Source organism: Cyclopterus lumpus, chromosome 3 (assembly GCF_009769545.1).
Source record: "Cyclopterus lumpus isolate fCycLum1 chromosome 3, fCycLum1.pri, whole genome shotgun sequence".
NCBI classification, from domain to species: Eukaryota; Metazoa; Chordata; class Actinopteri; order Perciformes; family Cyclopteridae; genus Cyclopterus; species Cyclopterus lumpus.
The window spans coordinates 11,538,748-11,557,022 of NC_046968.1; the positions used below are offsets into that span (position 1 = coordinate 11,538,748).

The window sequence follows — 18,275 nt, forward strand, 5'->3', positions numbered from 1 at the left end:
CAGAATGTGGCTGTCGGTAGTTGTTTACGAGTGTTACCTGCTTACATTCAGGTTTATTTGAGGCAAATGAAAGGGAAGTTAGAAACTGTCTCCATTGAGCGAGTGTGAACGAGCGAATTCGAAATACAAGAAATAACTATCGACATCTCTCTATTCTTTGCATTAATATAGATTATTATAATATTTGTTCCATTGAATGGTATATTTGACACTGAACTAGTTAATCTTTATCTCAGTGATAGTGTCCAAATTAGCATAAAATATCACTATGACCCTGAAATGCTGTCTCTTGTGTTATCACACTCCTTCTGATTGAACCAATCTATGAACTGTCGGAAACAATGGATCTCAGGGGCCCCAAGAAAAATGTGCACACATTCACGAAAGTGACGCTCCCCTTGGGGCTTAGCCCCCCTTTCTTTGAATCCTACAAACGCCCCTGCATATTGGCATGTGGCCAGAGTGCTTGACGCTATGAACCCACGTTTGAACCACAAAGAATAGTCAAATCCTTTATTCACATTTCCCTATCATATTTATATAAATCGATGTTTCTATACTTATAGTAATCATCGAGGCGATAAATAACGACACTTCACTGCTACTTTAGAAACGTCAGTTTGATGTGGAGAGGCGCGCACCCACCCCGGCGCGGCGGAGCAGTCGTTGAATGCAACGTACCCTTGGCTACTTGGATGAGGGCGGTGCTAGTGGTGGCGCCCAAGCAGCAGCAGGGCCTTGCCTTTGTGGTTATAGAAAGAGAAGATGGCTCCCGTTCTGGAGAAACAGCTCCCGGGCGCAGCCGGGGCAGGCGACAACAACAACGAAGAGGAAGAAGGACACAACCTATGGCAAGTTGTGTTATAGTTGTTAACGACTCCGTGTCTGCCGGGGCCTTCTTAGAGAAACACGCGCGTTGCGGTTCTGCTTTGTCACTGACGGCTGCTCCCAATCAAACACTGGCCCGGCTAGCAGTGACATTAGCACCGACATTAGTCAGTGAGCTGACGGTGCTGCTCCTAGCTGCTCAGCTCCTTCTCATTACGTAGCTACATGGACGAGCCAAGACTGTCACGTTCCCTCGTGTGAGGAATGGTTTTCAGATCCACGGGAGGTTCTCAGGGAGCCTTTCATAGTAGCCGGGACTTTGACACGTTCACGTCCAGACAACACCTCAATACTAGCTTCTTAATGCAGGATGACACAAGCTAACAGGAACCTCAACAAGCTAACGTTATAACGCCACGAACAACGTGATGCACAAACGTAACAACTGTTGTCTTTTAGGGCTCGTAATGTCACTGTCGTGAGGCTCGAGCTGCTCAGGTTTCACGTTTGCACAACGCTCGCTACCGTTTTTATCGGTCAGTGGAAATGACTTATCATTTCCTGATTGTGTTGTGGTGGACACATCCCGGGGCTGTAGCTGACTGAGTAATCATCCTGTAGTTACGTCACGTAGCGTTAGCTGACCAACCGACGTTACCGTTTTGAGACCTCGAGCTGTCATTGTGTCACTTGAATGTCAGTGTAACGGTCATCTCTGTTGTGCTCAATATCTGCCTTGTTGTTTTCTTGTAGGACCTCGATACTGAGTGAAGTTTCAACAACATCGAGTTCAAAGTTGCCATCAGGAAAAAATATCCTGCTATTTGGTAAGTCTAACTTATTGCCTGTGTGAAAGTCTATGCTTTTGCAGTGTTTGCAGTGTATTTTTAGTGGTCAACCCTGAAGGGTGGGGAGGCCTTGCAAATTGCACAACAACACCCATCTAACAAAAGCTAATGATTGCAAATTAAAACAGCCTGCACTTTCAGATATGTTTTTTTCCCCACACTCCTGAAAGGAAGACATTATAAGCACAAAATACAGAGCGGTCTTCTTGTGTGACGGTGTACTTATTTGGGTTTGGCATTGCACAAATGTGAGAAATACTGCTGTTGACCAAAAATATTTGTGGGACTCTTGAGGGTAATGAGAACACGAGGCAGTCCCTTTGCATTCGAGGTGGAACGTTTGTAACTTCAAGATACAGTTGTGTGTAAGCAGGAATACGGAGTGATGATTTCTTAGTACATCGTATACATTATCATTGTCGAATGTCTATAATTATATATTGAACACGACTGTTACTAATTATAATGAATAACTTAATATGTAAGCTGATGAATAAAATATCATACAGGTGAGGATGGATCAGGAAAAACCGCTCTCATGGCTAAACTTCAAGGAGCGGATCAGAACAAGAGAGGCAGAGGACTGGAGTATCTGTACTTAAATGTCCATGATGAAGACCGAGACGGTGAGTTTACCTACTGTAGCTTTACTTCTGGTTGTTTTACAAAATAACAGTAGTATAGAGCAATGATAAGATTGCTTGTATTAAACTAGTATTTTTTTTTCTTCCTTTTTTGAAGACCTTACTCGCTGCAATGTGTGGATCCTGGATGGAGACCTATACCACAAAGGCCTACTTAAATTTGCTGTTTCAGCTCAGTCCCTAGCTGACTGTCTAGCTGTGTTTGTTGCGGATATGTCACGGCCGTGGACCATTATGGAGTCACTGCAGAAGTGGGCCAGTGTGCTACGTGACCACCTGGACAAGCTAAAGATCTCTCCAGAGGACATGAGAGAAATGGAGCAGAAGAGTAAGTAATGTTTGACTTCGTCTACTCGTATGTGACTTGTATCCTGGATGTTCTCAAAACGTAACATCAAAAAGGCTTTTATTAAAAAATGTAGCTTAGATTGTTGCAGAGGGTTTTTCTGCTGGATCTAGGTGGACATTCAAAACCATGTGCCAACTTCTAGAAGTCTGGGTTAAATCCTCCACTTTAGAATATATCAATTCTTATCATGAAGGTATTGTTTCCTGGTGGAGTAGTTGGCCAGTGTAAAAATCCACATGGATTTAATAAGACTGAAGATTGAATTTGATTGAAGTGTTCAAATGTTATGACTGGCTGTGAATCTCTTCCAAACAGGTCTTTCATTTTTTAAACCAGTCAGTTTGTTAAGATTTACATAATTTGATTATTTGTTATGGGGTAGTCATCTTTTGTCTCAACATGCAAAAAAAAAGAAAGTATACATATTGTTGAATTAAATGTCCAGATAGAGGGTTTAAAGGACACTGCACTGCCTGAATCAAAGTCTTAAATAATAAGAGCCACTATCCTTGCTGACTGGCTACAAGGGGAAAAAAGAGACATTGGTAGCTGCGTAGCATGGAAGGCAAGTACTGTATAACATTGCACATTATCATGGATGTTTCTAGGTCATCATCAGAGGGGCCCATGATCCTCAGCTGTGTGTTCCTGGCTGGAGGCGAGTTCTGCAGATCAATGTGTGTGTGTGATGCACTTAATTTTAGAACTGGTTATCTCTCGCTTATGAACAGTTATTTTGTGTTTGTGAAAATGCTTTTGGAGGTTGCAAGTTGGTTCAGCCGGCAGGGTTTTACAAAATTGATTTTATCTGCCACCAAATGTTGCTTGCTGCTGTTGCTCTTACAAGTCTGAAATGACTTATTAACGAATGTCAAACTGTTTAATGATTTCAGATGAGTTTGACAGAACAGGTCAAAACATTGTTTGACAAGTTGTAACAAGTCTGCTGGCAAGCGTGAAAAGGGAAGCTAGTCGCCAAGTGATGACTAAAGCACGTTGTTAATTACAAACTAAAGTGTTATAATGACTTTGATTGGGGCCATATTTTCAACTTGCTTTACTGAGTTGTTTAGGTTAAAGTGGCCTTTTAGTTAGGCATAGTTGACATTGATTATAACATGTAGTTGTAAGGACCTTTATACATTACAACTTGCTCTCTCTGGCCTTTTTGACATGGTCAGATTTCCAGTTCAGCTGAAGCACATCATCAACATAAAGTATATTCCAGCATGTCAGTTGTGATGTCAGCAGCAGTATGGTGAGCCCTAGTCGGATTACATATTTGTAGTTATGAGTGTGGTGTGAGTGAGACAGTCTGACTGACAGACTGGCAGTGTGTGCTCTTGTCCAGGGAGTCTTGCAGGCATCTTGAATCATGGTTCCCTCCCCTCCAACTGCAGCGTCAGAGAAAACTGAGTGGTTCTGAATTCAGTCAGTGGGCCGGACCTTCTGACTCCTGTTATGCTTTAACTGAAGTCGTCTCGAGTTGAATTACAGGTTCAAGCTACTGCTGCCCTTGAAATGAAAAATAATTCTGTGGTAGAGACAAGATGGGGCCTTTTTCTTTCACCCAAAGTAAAGGTGTAAAGGCAAACATTGAGGGTATTTTGTTTTCAGTCTAGGTTTGTTTCACTTTTTTTTAAATAACGAAAACAAGTAAGAATGACAGCTGTAAAAATGTTTTAGTCAATAGCCAACACCGTTAACTAGGAAACAGAGGCTTGTCTTACAGTGAGTTACTTTTAGTTGACACCTTTTTTATTCAACTAAATAGCTTTGAGTTCACTGACATATTTTAAGAAATGGATTTACCTATTGGATCTCAATAATGAATGCTTGTCAGTACTTGAAGAACATTGTTTAACTTAGTGAAGGCTTAGCAATCCTCGATTATGTGTGCCGATGTGTTTTGACCCCACCTTATTTGTGGACAGACTTTGTCCTAAAGACCTATTTGTCTCTTTCACTTTGTTTTGTTCTTTTGCTAGTAGCTTAGTTTCTTTTCTTTTGTCCGTTTTCATTCAATAAATCTCCTGCCATGTCTCTTCATTTGAGAAAGGATTAGATGAAAGTATGACATTTTCAGCCTTCATTTTAATCTTTGTCAAACTATGTTTAGTTGTTCTCTGTATTTACACTTCAACTGGAAAATTACAAACTTTGGTTGGTGTCAAATCGGCATGGTATCGGCATTTGTGCTATGCACTGGATTTGTGTAATCCAGGAGGGTTCCCCTTCAGAGTGCTTGTAACACCAGTCCTCTCCCCATATACTAAATCCCATGTTTGGAAGTAAAGGAGGTGGCTCAAAACAGCAAGTCAATCTGGCTTTGTGTCCCGTCCCCAACTACATTTCTGAAGCTCCTGAGGAAGTAGGCCAAAGCATCACATATATATATATATATATATATATATATATATATATATATATATATATATATAGCCCCCCTCCCCTACAGACCACCTCCATACATACAGCTCTGCAATTGTATGGACAGCTGGGACAGGCTGAGCATAACAATTAACATTATTCTAACAAACCAAGTGTATAGTTCTGCATCAGACTGTTAAAGCAAAGGCTCTGAATGGTATGTCACTTTAGATAGATAAATGTATACTTTATTAATCCCCAAGGGGAAATTTGCCAATGGTCCCACCAAAGATGATGTGCACCTTTTACATGTTGGGGCTACAGAAATACATTGAAACTACAATAACCTTTTCAGATTGTCTGAATTCCTATCGTTTGCTCCCTTTGTCTCTCCACTAGTGGTGAAAGCGTTCCAAGAGTACACCGAACCGGAGGATGCAACCCCATCCTCCCCACAGAGACGTGCCCAAACGGCAGGGGAAGATGAGGCTGTTGTGCTACCACTCGGGGACAACACACTCACACACAACCTGGGCATTCCAGTGCTCATAGTTTGCACAAAGGTAAATGACTCTTACAGCCCAAAATGTCTTATGTGAAGCCGTAAACTCTATCTAGAGACAACTAATGTTTTGGTGTCACAGTTGCACATTCTTATTTTATTATGTTTTAACAAAGTTTTTCAGAGGTACTTATATCAAACGGAGGACATTTGCTGGTTCTCTGGATAATACTACAAACATACATCCTTCAAATCCAAATACTTATGGCAGTTGTCATAAAGCATTACATTGGTGGCCCATGCTGACTACTTGATCACTACTTCCTCCTAAATCACACAGCCTCCTCAATACATTTTTTAGAATGGATACTTATAGTACCATCTATTTTCGCCTAATGAGCCACGGTGTCCAACTTCATAACATTAAGACAAAATCTAAAATGGCTAAATAAAAATTGGTTTAAATAAGGTAACACTATGCGGTGAAGTTCCTCTGATGGGAAATGTAAATGCATACACTTGATATTTGTAAATCTTATTTTTTTCTTTTCTTTCTTATGTAATTTACATTTGTGACCAATTTGAGATCAATTCACTTCATCGTTATCTGGAACCTTTTTTTCGGACCACCTGAAGACATGACATAACTTCTTTAAACTGCCCTTGCACCACCCAGGCTCTGCTTTTCTTGCTTTTGCACTAGGGGTGGTATACTGGTTTCACCATGACCTGAGTCACGTTCCTCCACAACATGGATTTCTGATTATTCTTTATTGCTGAGATCCAGGCAACTCAAAACGGCAGCAACAACAGTTGCTACTAGGCTACTGACTGAATTAATCTATACCTAATTTGCATTCTTATTTGGAGCCAATAAACATATAGGTTTTTAAAAATATTTTTTACTTTCCTTAAGTTCCTTACACTACAAATGAGGTAAACATTTATAGATTCATGTTTTGAGTAGCATATCCTTTTAAAATGTTGTAATGCCAAAAAAATCTACAATATGTTAAAATGTAATCGAGTAAAATGTATTTTTGGTGAGAAGTTTGAATTAAAAAAAAAAATAGATTAAGATATTGGAGAGGGAATTATACCCTGTTTAACTTCTAAGCAGCTTATAATAAACCATCAAAACTACTAATGACAACATTTATTTTATCAATATTAATACAATATTGTATGACCTAATTATTTTAAAGTTGTGTTTTCTTGCAAACATACTGTAGATGTCTAACAAAGTAAAAGGATAACACTTAGAACCTTTTAATGGTTTACACTTCTGAGTGGTTGAAATTATTTTTGGGATGGTGGCAAAACAAATTGTCTGGAGCCTTTTGTATCCCAACTGCCAAAACAAAACAACAAAAACGATCTATATCTGGAAATATGGATTAGTAATGATCAGCAATTGGTATCGGCGGTGGTATTTGCTCTCTTTAAAAAAAATTTAAAAAATCTTGATCTGATCCGAACTCTAAGATGCACCCGTAACAGAAATCCTCCTTTAATGCCATCCTCACTGCTGGTGGGTTCTTTATTTGCCTCCTTAATACAAAGCGGTCATTCTACTTGTTAACCTTCCAGGGAAAGACCAGTGCTGAAAAACACATGCTAACTGTGACAAGAAAATGGTGAATGTGCCTTTTTTATCAGTAGTGCCTCTGTCTAGCCCGTGTACGAGAAAGAAAGTGGCACAAAAGGTTATTGTTCGAGACCTTTTATTTGCTGCTTAAAACTATTCAAACTTCTGTCTTCTTTTGAACATCATCTTCTGTCGTGTCTAATCATGGAAGCTTCACTGGGACAGAAATCACTGTATTTCAGTGCCGTCATCGCCACATCTGTGTCGCTCTCAGCCAGTGTGGTATCACAAAGAGAAGACACCGTCATTATATAATTGGCTGATGTGGAGAGCGGTAACCTTGTTCATGTTTTTAAATGTCATTAAAATATGCATCTTATTCCCTCTCAATCTCCTATCCTTCAGTGTGACGCAGTCAGCGTACTAGAGAAGGAGCACGACTACAGAGAAGAGCACTTTGATTTCATCCAGTCCCACATTCGGCAATTTTGCTTACAGTGTATCCTTTTTATATATAATTGTTTTGTTATTCTCTCACAATGGTCATTATATTTATAACATTGACGGATGTTTTTTTTAGAAACTGACTGTTTGATCAATTATCATGAATGAATTAATTCATCAATCAATCCATCATCTGTGTGATTACCCCAACAATTGTTGCCTTAACTGAATTAAACAGATGGAGCTGGCCTGATCTACACTTCAGTCAAAGAGGAGAAGAACATGGATCTGCTTTACAAATATTTAGTGCATAAGATGTATGAGTTCCAGTTCACCACACCTGCCTTAGTGGTGGAAAAGGATGCGGTGTTCATGTAAGTGAAGATAGCGATGCACTAGTTTTATTTAGTTCATCGCAATTCTGTTTTTGTTTTTTTCCGGTCTGTCATAATTGTAACATTTAGGTAGTTTGTTGCCAACTGCCATTTTTTTTCCTGTATTTGTTGTGAATCATATACCATAAATCGGTTTTCTTCCAAGGAACTACAAAGTCTAATCATTTCATCATTGCTTTTTCTTTCCTTTCAGTCCTTCTGGATGGGATAATGAAAAGAAAATTGGGATTTTGCATGAAAACTTATCAACAGTCAGAGCCGAGGATCCATTTGAAGATTTTATCACGAAGCCTCCAGTACGAAAGGTAATGGCAATGCAATGTACGGAGGAAATGTGAACTTTAGATGGCGACATTACAACCCAAAGAGCCACATGCATAACTGCATGCTTTCTACTTTTGTGCTTCTTCACAGCTGGTTCATGAAAAAGAGATAAACGCAGAGGATGAGCAGGTATTCCTGATGAAACAACAGGTAAACGTCAGATGTTGATTTTGAAGTCAAGATAAAAAGAAATCTTAAACTGGATAACATGATATGGACATTTGTCAATGGTACGAGTGTTAATGGTAGGATGAGAAGATCCAGTTGTATGGAGGATGTTTTATCCGCATCAAAAATATATCTTTTAAATACCAAAGTATTTGCCTGACATTTTGTGAACGGCTAGAACCAGTCCCTTGTAATATTTAAGTGGCATCTTGAACTGGCATTTTCACTAATAAACACATTTCTATACTGTACTTGTGTTCTGGTGAACATCTGAAACTTCCACATGACAAGTAATGATGCCTTCACTTCCTATTTTGTAAACAAATAAACCAGGAAGGCAAATGAAAAGAGAAACAGTCAACTGAGGCTTCAGCTTTGCAAATTCGAGAATTGTTTGTTTTGTTTTTTCCAAATTCCTTATCTGCACTGACTGCCCCTCCTTTTTATATCTATATCTAAATACAAGTCTGTACAGAAGGTGTAGTTTTCTAAAATAAGGTGTGTGTGTGTGTAATATAGGTTCAAGGTTAATTTATTGCCATTGTACAGCAGGGTTGCACAATGTAATGCTGTTGTCACAAGAAAAGCCCAAAACGAAACACAACGCCTTCCAGTTGTGCATTTTTATATTTTGCATCACAAATTTAAACGGATACAACACAAACACTGGTGAATTAGTTTTCCAGAAATGCAAAATCAGTCAATTTTTGTTGGAATCAAAGTGTTTGAATTTAGCCATTTACTGTGTGACTCTTTTGTTTCTCCCCAGTCTTTGTTATCAAAGCAGCCGGCCACACCAACAAGAGGAGCAACAGTAAGTGTCTTAACATTCCTCTATGTGGGTTATTGTTAATGGATGGATTTATTCGATTGTTTTTGCACAGAATACTTTCTTCTCCTGGCTGGACTAGCCAGGCTGTTTGTTTGACCTGGTTTCTGTGTTGCAGGAGTCTCCAGGACGGACAGCCTCAGGTTCTCCCAGGCCTGCGGGTCGCACCGGCCAACCCAACGTGACCAGCGGCTCACCAATGGCTGCTGTCAAAAAGCCTGACCCAAACATGAAAGGTAGGAGCTCCAGACACTCTGTTTTTCAATAGTTCAATAGTTATACACATACAAGTATGTTTGCCCCTCCCCCTGCTCCTTCTCGAAGTGTCCTCCTTCCTCCCCTCATGCACTAAGACCTTGGTGCATGTTTGGCTGCGGCCCTGAGAGGAAAGAGTGAGCGACAGAAAGACAAAATAGCCGACAGAACTTAAACAATAATAAGATAAATTCTGTTATTGTCCCATTTTTGATCAGACTGCTTTCAGAGTTTAGCAATACAGCTACATTTAGAAGAACACTGATTAATTTCCACCTCAATTCCCCCTTTGGTCATTATCATGACCATTTAAAGTATTTACAATTTAGTAACGCATAAATACGTATTACCCAAAATGGTTTACTTAAGCACCTCATCATTCGGTAATGTTTAAAGCATTAGCTGTTTTACCAAGAAGTAAGCCACTCTGTGTTGTAGCAAGCTAGTGAACGTCAACATGGTATTTAACACTCTGGAGATTAATCATCCGACCTCCATCTCTGTGGTACATAATAATCCTCCGGAACCAAGAGTGATCTAATTGATTCTTTTACCAAGTGACAATTAAAGAAGTATTGTATTATTTATTCTTTATTACACATCTAGATAGAAAGCTGTAGTAATGACCATACGTATTATTACACAGAAATCACTTTCGTATTCCTCCCCATCATCTATGGGAGGAAAACAGTCGGGCATTGGATCCAGTGTTGCTGCAGGATATTGGGAAACACTCTGTTATGGACGTTTCTAATCGGCTCTTCATTGTGACGTTGTATTACGGCACTGTGGTGTTTCAGTGTCTTGAGATTCTTTGGACCGTAAAAGTCTGGTGTTGGTCTTCCAAAATCTATATGACGCAACATGCTTACAGAAGGTTTCATCTTTGAACAATTTAATGTAGAACGAGTTGGAAAAATAGATTTAAACAGCAGAACGATGTCTAAAATGTTTTGCATCTTTGGCACACTCCTCAAACACAAACACGGCTCTGGTTGTCGGTTCACGAACCATTTCTTCAGTCTGGTGGTACACAATTATTACTGCACTGAAGATCAGTGTCAGTTAACAACTAATTTGAATACTCTGATATTCATATTAAACATTTTCCAGAGTATTTGATATCTTATAAAGAGATAGAAAATGTTCTAAACCATTTATACTATCTGTATTTAAGTGTTTCTTTTATTTAAATTGACACCTTACATTACATTTGAATGTCCAGTTCAACAAAAGGATTACAACCTGCATTGGACAGTTACCAAAGTATGTAGATTTAATCTCTTTCCATGTTTTATCACCGTGCTATTTTGCTGTCTTTTAGAGTGACTGTACTAAAAACTGTACACAATGTGGATCTATCTTTACAAGAAAACCTACATATACATATTCCCCCTTTTTGCTAAGTTATCTCTGCTGTGAGCTAATTTAGCGTAGCAATGGAAGAGAGCACTTGGCAATTGTCTGGTCCTTCATACATCATTTCTAAACTGCACCAGATGAGGCCCAACTCTTCACTCTGGGGTAGCCAATGTCTGCAATACTTTAACATTATAAGTGAAAGATATTTCTGAAGGCAAACCTAGGATAAGTGTTATGAGCTGAAAAGAGAAACCTAAATAAGCCTCTCTTCTAGCCGCATCTGCAGCATTATCTGTTGAAATGGTATTGAACGCTTCAGTGTGAGAATCACATTTTAAACCTGGACAGTTTTAGGGAGCAGTATGGCTTCTAGCAAGTCGGCCACGAGACGGTGGTGAGTAATGGGCTTGCCAGATGTCAAAAAGCCTCTGTTTTTCCACAGGGCACCACCATCGTGCACTACACCACCAGCGTAGTGAGAATCTGAGCTTAAAAGTGAGTTTACAGGCTTCCCGTAGGACACAAGTTCTGCAGCTTGAGCAGAAAAGTGTGGTGCCAACTTACCGCTGCACAGTGTCGTATAATGAAACTACAGCAAACCCCAACCAACCCTTCTCCCGTGTCTTTTAGCGGGAGTGTGTCTGAGGTCGGGTCTCAGCGTCCAGAAGAAAACCCAATTATGCGGCTCACCCTCGGCTGGAGTAGGAAAAAGGATTAAGGGTTGTACAATTTACAGTAAAGTTAGGCAAATCTAACAAGGTGATACCGCAGCCAGTGCTGCGCTGAAAGGTTAGCAGTTATCTGTGTGTGCAAGATATTTGCAACTGCATGAGGAACCATGAGTCTAAGTTCACCATGAATCATGGAAGAGAAGAATAGTTTGGGATCCACTATCTATCTAAACCCTTCAGTTTCATTCCAATATGTGGGTGTGAGTGGTGTCCGTCTCATTTATAATGTGCGTATCGCATGCACAAGCTTTTCATAATCAGAATTTGACTCGCCCTCTGTGCTGAGATGTGTTTGCATTGGGTGGTCCCTCACTTTGGTCCGCCCCGCCGCCTGCCACTCCTTTTGCCGGGTCCTCCCACCAGTCCTGTTTTTATTCCACGGAGCTTGTGGGCAGTCCCTTCTCCAATGCTTTGCCACATTGGTGGCACACAAAGGTACATCCCAAGTCTCGTAATTGTCGTTTCCTCGCTTGAACTGGAAGTTGTTATGGGCCGACACATTGACAGCCGTCCAAAGCTCTTATTCTGCTCTGAGAAACGCGTTCCACCGGTAGAAATCGATCCCGCACATATAAGCAGAACACAGTATAACTACACATACTGTGTATAAATATTCAAGGCAGTTTGTTTAACAGGTAACAGCCCACAGAGAAATCTTCTCCACTCTCACAGTGATGGTAACTGTTTCTTTATTATTAGAAGTAGTAGTTTAACACCATTAAATCAACTGAAAACATTATACCATCATTTTTAATCAATATTTTAGCGAGTTTTATTAGAATATTTGCTAAAAACTGTCCGGACCAGAATTAGCTGTTAAAGCCGACTAACAGCTGTGATCGGCAGTCGCTGTCATCAAAAAACAGACGTCGTGCTTCACGTGACGCTTACGACGTCTCATTTCTCTTAAAACATATTTCCTCGTTTCTTCTCCTCGCGTGGGTCTCTGGTTCGTGTGTCAAAGTCTCTGCGCCTCAGTTTTCCTCTACCGCCCCCATCATCTCTTTTCTCGCTTTTGTCCTCACGCCTTCTTTCTCTCCATGTTTTGGGTTAACGTGTTTTTCTTCCTCGGACTCCGTGCCACCATACATTGTCAGCTGGGAATCCTCGAGTTAGCGCTGACGAGGATTACTCTTTGCTTGTGCTTTACGCTTGAACAGCTCTTCAGCGTGTTCAACATGTTGCATTATGGTGTCGAGGTCTGCTGTCTTCCATCTTATGCTGCCACTTCAAGGTTAATTTTATTCAGGAAATGTTCTTTTAGATGCACTTCATACTTCCCATTATGTCTCATCAGCCCACTGTGCTGGTCGCAGGCTGTTGTGAGTCTTGCCAGGAAGGCAGTGCGTGTCTCGTCCGGTCCCTGTTGCAATGACGTCATGATACTGGTTGACAGTCAGGTTGAAATCTCAGTCAAACATAGTTGCAATTTTGTGATGGTCAAGTTTGAGTATTTTGCTCATCAGGCGGCGTATCTCTGTCATGCTTGGCCTTAATTCTCCAACAAAAGAGAGAAGGGTTTTTCTCGCCATGGGCAGAAAGCCAGCATGGGAACCTCATGTCCTGCTACCTCCACCATAGGCGTTATCTCAACTTGGTATGTCCTGGCTGGGTCCCAATTCGTGCTTTGCTTTCCATGTGAGGAGACGGTTCTAGAAACTCAATGTATAAGTATGGTGCGTGATGGCTGTTATTATATAAATCAACCTACTAAGAACTGCTCTTTATATTGTTATATTTGACTTGAATGTTTACCGTGAATGGTGGTTTCCTTAATGCAGACTTTATTTTAAACTCCATGTTTCTCCTGCAGCGGGGGCTGCCAATGAAGGAGTGCTGGCTAACTTCTTCAACAGCCTGTTGAGTAAAAAGACTGGAGCCCCGGGGAGCCCGGGGAGCCCAGGAAGCGGAGCAGTAGGAGCTGGAGTCCAAGGGTCTGCCAAGAAAACAGGTACAATCTCTCATTACAGTGCTCTCAGCTGTGATATCAGGGAACAGCCTCACTATGTATAGATCTGTGCTGGCCACCACCTTGGCCGTAGCCATTATTTCATGGTGCCTGTCAATTCTCGTGAACGCAATATTATAATATCAAATTTGGCACAAGCGTCCAGCTGGAGGCTTGAATCTCAAACCATGGCATGACCCTACAAATGTAACGGTTCCTTTTTGTAATTATTGCTATCCACAGTTGGTGTAGCACCTCGTAAGGCTCTGGTCTAACAACATTCCTTTGACATTTCCCCTTGATATTAGTCGAATTTTTATTATTGAATGTATGCGACACCTGATTCAACAGCTACAGAATTTAATTACGGAAGTGCTGTGTGTGTGCGTTAAAAACAATGTCTGCCATTTGTACATTGTGGTCACATGCCACGTTGTGAATTTAATTAAAAGTAAATATATAGGTTGTTATGATTATTGTTATGCTCATCTGGCAGATCATCAAATACAGCGGCATAACAACACAATGAACAGTTGATGCAGCTGGAGACAATTACAAAGCATCTTTGATGCAGCTGTGTCAAATTGATATGACGTCGCTTCAAAATGACGACTGAGGGGCTAAGACCTGGAAAGGTGGAAAGGAACTGAGGATCTACAAACTGCGTGATAAGAAAGGCCTCTGGACTCAAAGGATGAACTGATTAGATAGTGGAGGTCAACGGTCAAGGCCACTGAGACTTTATTGTATTAAATCGGTAATAAAGCATTACTGTTGGCTTTAGCATCCTTAGTATTTAGATCCATCTCAGAGCTTCATGCACACAAGTGGAGAGTTAGAAACGGGGCTACTGTCATCCGAAGAAACTTGTGACAGGCCTGTATGCACCAACACTATACAACTAATGTCTCACTCCATGTCGCATCCCTTTACTCTCTTGCTCAACTAATTCATTTGGCCTGAGTAACCGCAGCTGTTTTGTATGTCAACCGCTCTTATTTTCAGCTACAGCATATGTTTTTTGTTGTTTTTTTAACTTTGTTATATCAGGTAAATATAACAAAGTCAAATACTGTTTGTTTTGTGAAGTGACTGAATGTAACCAGTGAGACATTGAGGGGGAAACATTGCATAACTCACCTTTCCGTCTGGGACCACTTCCTCTCCCAGTGCTGAGCACTGTTAGGATGTATTTGATACCCAGCTGAAAGGATCATGCATGAGTATATGTTCCTTATGTCTCCCGATTAATTTTGCATGAGTGTTAACTGGCAGCGAGCCGCCAAACTCCAACACGGGACCTCCTCCGCATCAATCCCCACCCATCTGCTTGCTGGCCGTAGAACAACAGTTTAAAGAATACACACAGAGGCTACAGGAGATTACTTTTGGACTTTGTCTCCTGTTTTTCCCTAAGGGCAGAAGCCGGGTTTGACTGATGTCCAGGCGGAGTTGGACCGGATGACTCGCAAACAAGACTCCATGGTTTCAACGAACAACACACCAGCGCCGACCGAGAATGAAGCGTGAAGGCAACAAAAACAGCTGCATCGTCCACTGCGTTAATACTCTGGAAATATTCATGTACATGTGAGCATAAAACATTGACCAAATTCCCAATGTCTATATCAGTCAGCGCACACAGTGGTTTCACCAAAATGAGTTTCAGATGTTTTGGTCTTCTGATGAAATGGGAGGAGACAGACGGATAACCGAGATGGAGGCGTTAATGAGATGATATGTGCTGACGGCTTGGCTTTACTTCTGTCCTCTCTTCCGCTGTAAATGTTATTCTGTGAGGGATGTCAGTTTACAAAAATGAGTGCACACAACCGGCAGGAGACGCCCTCTCCTCATGGGCTAAAGAGTGGAAATATGTTGGTCATGTGGCCACTGGTTCAGATTATCTCACTGAAGGAATTTGGTTGTGATTGGAAATGTATTTAACTTTTACATATATTCATTGATAAAAGTAATTGAAATACTTGCAAACATATGTAGTATGTGGGGAAAAAAAGAAATTGTTGGATATGATACTGATGTATTTATACAAAGCTCCTATTTTATTTTGTGCACCATTTATCGGGTTAAGGAAGCGTTCATCTGCATCACATAAAATGCCACTGACGTCATGACACTAATACGACTAGTCCGAATCGCTGATAGCATATCATTTGCCCTATTCATCTCGAATGATTCTGTAAATATAAATACAAAAAAAAAAAAATATTCAGGTTAACTTTGATTTTGTATAAAATGCAATTCTGTCCAAATTCTTAAGTAGCTTGTTTGACTAAATGAGACTGGTTGGGATTTGATGGGCTTAAAGGTTGCAAAGGAACCTTTCGCTACAGGTGTGTATATTTGGGGATGGGGGTTGGGCAGCATCTTTCCTACTATAACTCCTAAGTGCCTCGCACAGTTAGCGGTTTGTGTCATAGTGGAGGTGCTCGTCTACACGAGGAAATGCACTGTAGCACCATCAGCTAAAAGGTTTTTGTCCCATTTCTTGTCATCCAAATAATTTATTTTGTTTTATTTACATTTGTGTTAATGTACAACAAGCCTGTGGTCTGTTCAGATTTCTGTGGCCTAGTTGATAGTATTCAGTAGAGCGATAGATTGAATGCCTCCATACAAACTGTAAAGACTGCTGATTTTAAGAAGAAACCACATGATGGATTTATTTGGATCCCCCCCAGAAGATCCCTTACTTTGGTTTAGAGCTCTGGCTTTCCAGTCAAAGGACACGCGATACTTTTTGCTGTGGTTTGAACAAAATGAGATATTGTTTCCGTCAGTGGTTGACGGCACTGTCCTTCTTTTTTGGGGGGTTTTCACGTGTTTTATTCACACTGTAATTCGCATGTCTGTTAAAACATTCCCAGTTTCTACATGAAGTAGCTGTATAAACACACGTCTGTATCGTGCATTCTCTTTCAGTGCCCAGTTCACATGACAACCTTTGCCTTCAACGTACAGCTAACAGTCACACGGAGCACCCTGCCTTCACAGGAATGCTCCATATTCATGTGTGTGTCCTTAAGGGGTTGCTTAATTGTGTTCTGTAGTTTTTCTCCTTTAAAATGAAACATTATACTGTACCATATCAAATAATCTATTATGTTATGGTTTCATGTCACCATAATCTAACCCAAATGATCCAAGTGTACATTATCAATAGCTCTGTATACAAGGCCCTACTTAATCTTATGGAAAGTCACAGGATGAATGGCAAGTGTGAAGAGGGCAGACATTTGCTATTCAAACAATGGCAAAAAAGGAAAACTGGAGTGAATTGGGACGTGGAACCAAAGATCCTTATTGGTCACTATTTTCTGCTTTGATATTTATCCATAAGATTAACCAGTGGTCATGTTGTGTCCCGCCCTTGCATTTCCAGTTCAGACCTGCCCCTGAACTCTTGTTTTGAGTAACACCCTCTAAAAATGGTAGAAATGCCGTACTCCACTCATATCGGGAAAGGAAAACAAATACCATAACTCTAAACCGGTCTGTCTACAAATGTAATTAGGGTTTCACTTTAAATTGGCTCTGTAAGGGAATAACCACCAGACCATGTCGGTGTACAGTTCACTTGACGCACAATTTGATTTGTGATCAAACTGATGCTACACATCTGCTCTGGATTTACTTGGATTGAAGCTGTTCTTGTTTTTATTTTTCCTTTTTAGTTCACTTTTTATTTTGTGCGTGGGTGAGTGGGTGCGCCTGAGAGTCTGTTGCCCGAGCGGATGAAGCACAATTTAATGACAGCCAGGAGCAGTACCGCCACATGTTGAAATAAGCACTTTTCCTTGGACACTTGTATCAATTCCCTGTTGCTAAAGTTTAAGATACAGAATGCATATTTTTCTTTTTGCCTTGCCTTTTTAAAACATTTAGTAATGAACCTAGAATGACACCTTTTGCTATGAAGACGTCGTTAAATAAACCAAATAAATGTCTCTTCATTTTCAGGTTTTACCTTTTGTGCCCATTTGTGTTTACATCTGAATTAGGCATGTTTTGTTTTGTCAAATAAGGCTTTGCCCATAGACGCTAATTTTGAAATGCCACCCTGCCCTGACTGACCACACTGATATTGCATATCATTATATATCATACTTCATGTGACATGTCCACACTTGTTAAATTGTTACATGAAGTGCTCTCATGCTGCTTGGTTTCAAAGTTGCACTCGCTCTTTGTGACGGTTGGATGTTGCTCCAAATATTGAATAATGAACAGTTGTTGTAACTTTTGTACTCAAACGTCAGTTGAAAGCAACTGCCGCCTCACATCCTAACTGAATTGCCTTCGACCACTATTGACAGTCTACATCTATACGAGACTCTGGGCTTCTGCTTCCAGTCCTTTTTGTATTCCGGATAGCAAGACATTGTAAGCACATGGCTGGCTGCATTTCTGTGTCCTGAATTAATTCAGAAGTTTGATTGTATGACTTTTAACACAATTCTGTAGCCTTTAAGCTGCCATGTGGATTCTCGCTTCTTACGCCGACAAAGATAAGGAACATGTTTATCAGACCCCTGGCTTCAATAAAACCAAGAATCCAAACTTTGGTTGTCTTTCACATTTTTGTGTCTTTCTATACAATGTTCATTGATTTGATTGACTTATTGACTTTTAATTAGTCCACAATTTGTATTGATAATAATTTCGTAGT

General features: G+C 40.4%; 1 protein-coding gene across 2 annotated transcripts; it reads left to right on the forward strand.

Annotated features, from left to right (window-relative positions):
* The first annotated feature begins 648 nt into the window (after positions 1-648).
* dync1li2 (dynein, cytoplasmic 1, light intermediate chain 2) lies at positions 649-18,166 on the forward strand. 2 transcript variants are annotated; one of them, XM_034557716.1, is made up of 13 exons: positions 649-851; positions 1,582-1,655; positions 2,186-2,302; positions 2,418-2,648; positions 5,439-5,602; positions 7,535-7,628; positions 7,812-7,947; positions 8,162-8,273; positions 8,383-8,442; positions 9,230-9,274; positions 9,408-9,525; positions 13,451-13,588; positions 15,003-18,166. In XM_034557716.1, the coding sequence occupies exons 1-13, from the start codon at positions 766-768 to the stop codon at positions 15,113-15,115; spliced, it is 1,488 nt and encodes a 495-aa protein (XP_034413607.1). In that variant the 5' UTR covers positions 649-765; the 3' UTR covers positions 15,116-18,166. The 2 variants fall into 2 exon arrangements, with proteins under 2 accessions (XP_034413607.1, XP_034413615.1); XM_034557724.1 differs by having other exon boundaries at positions 691-851; positions 15,008-18,166.
* Positions 18,167-18,275: the final 109 nt, after the last annotated feature.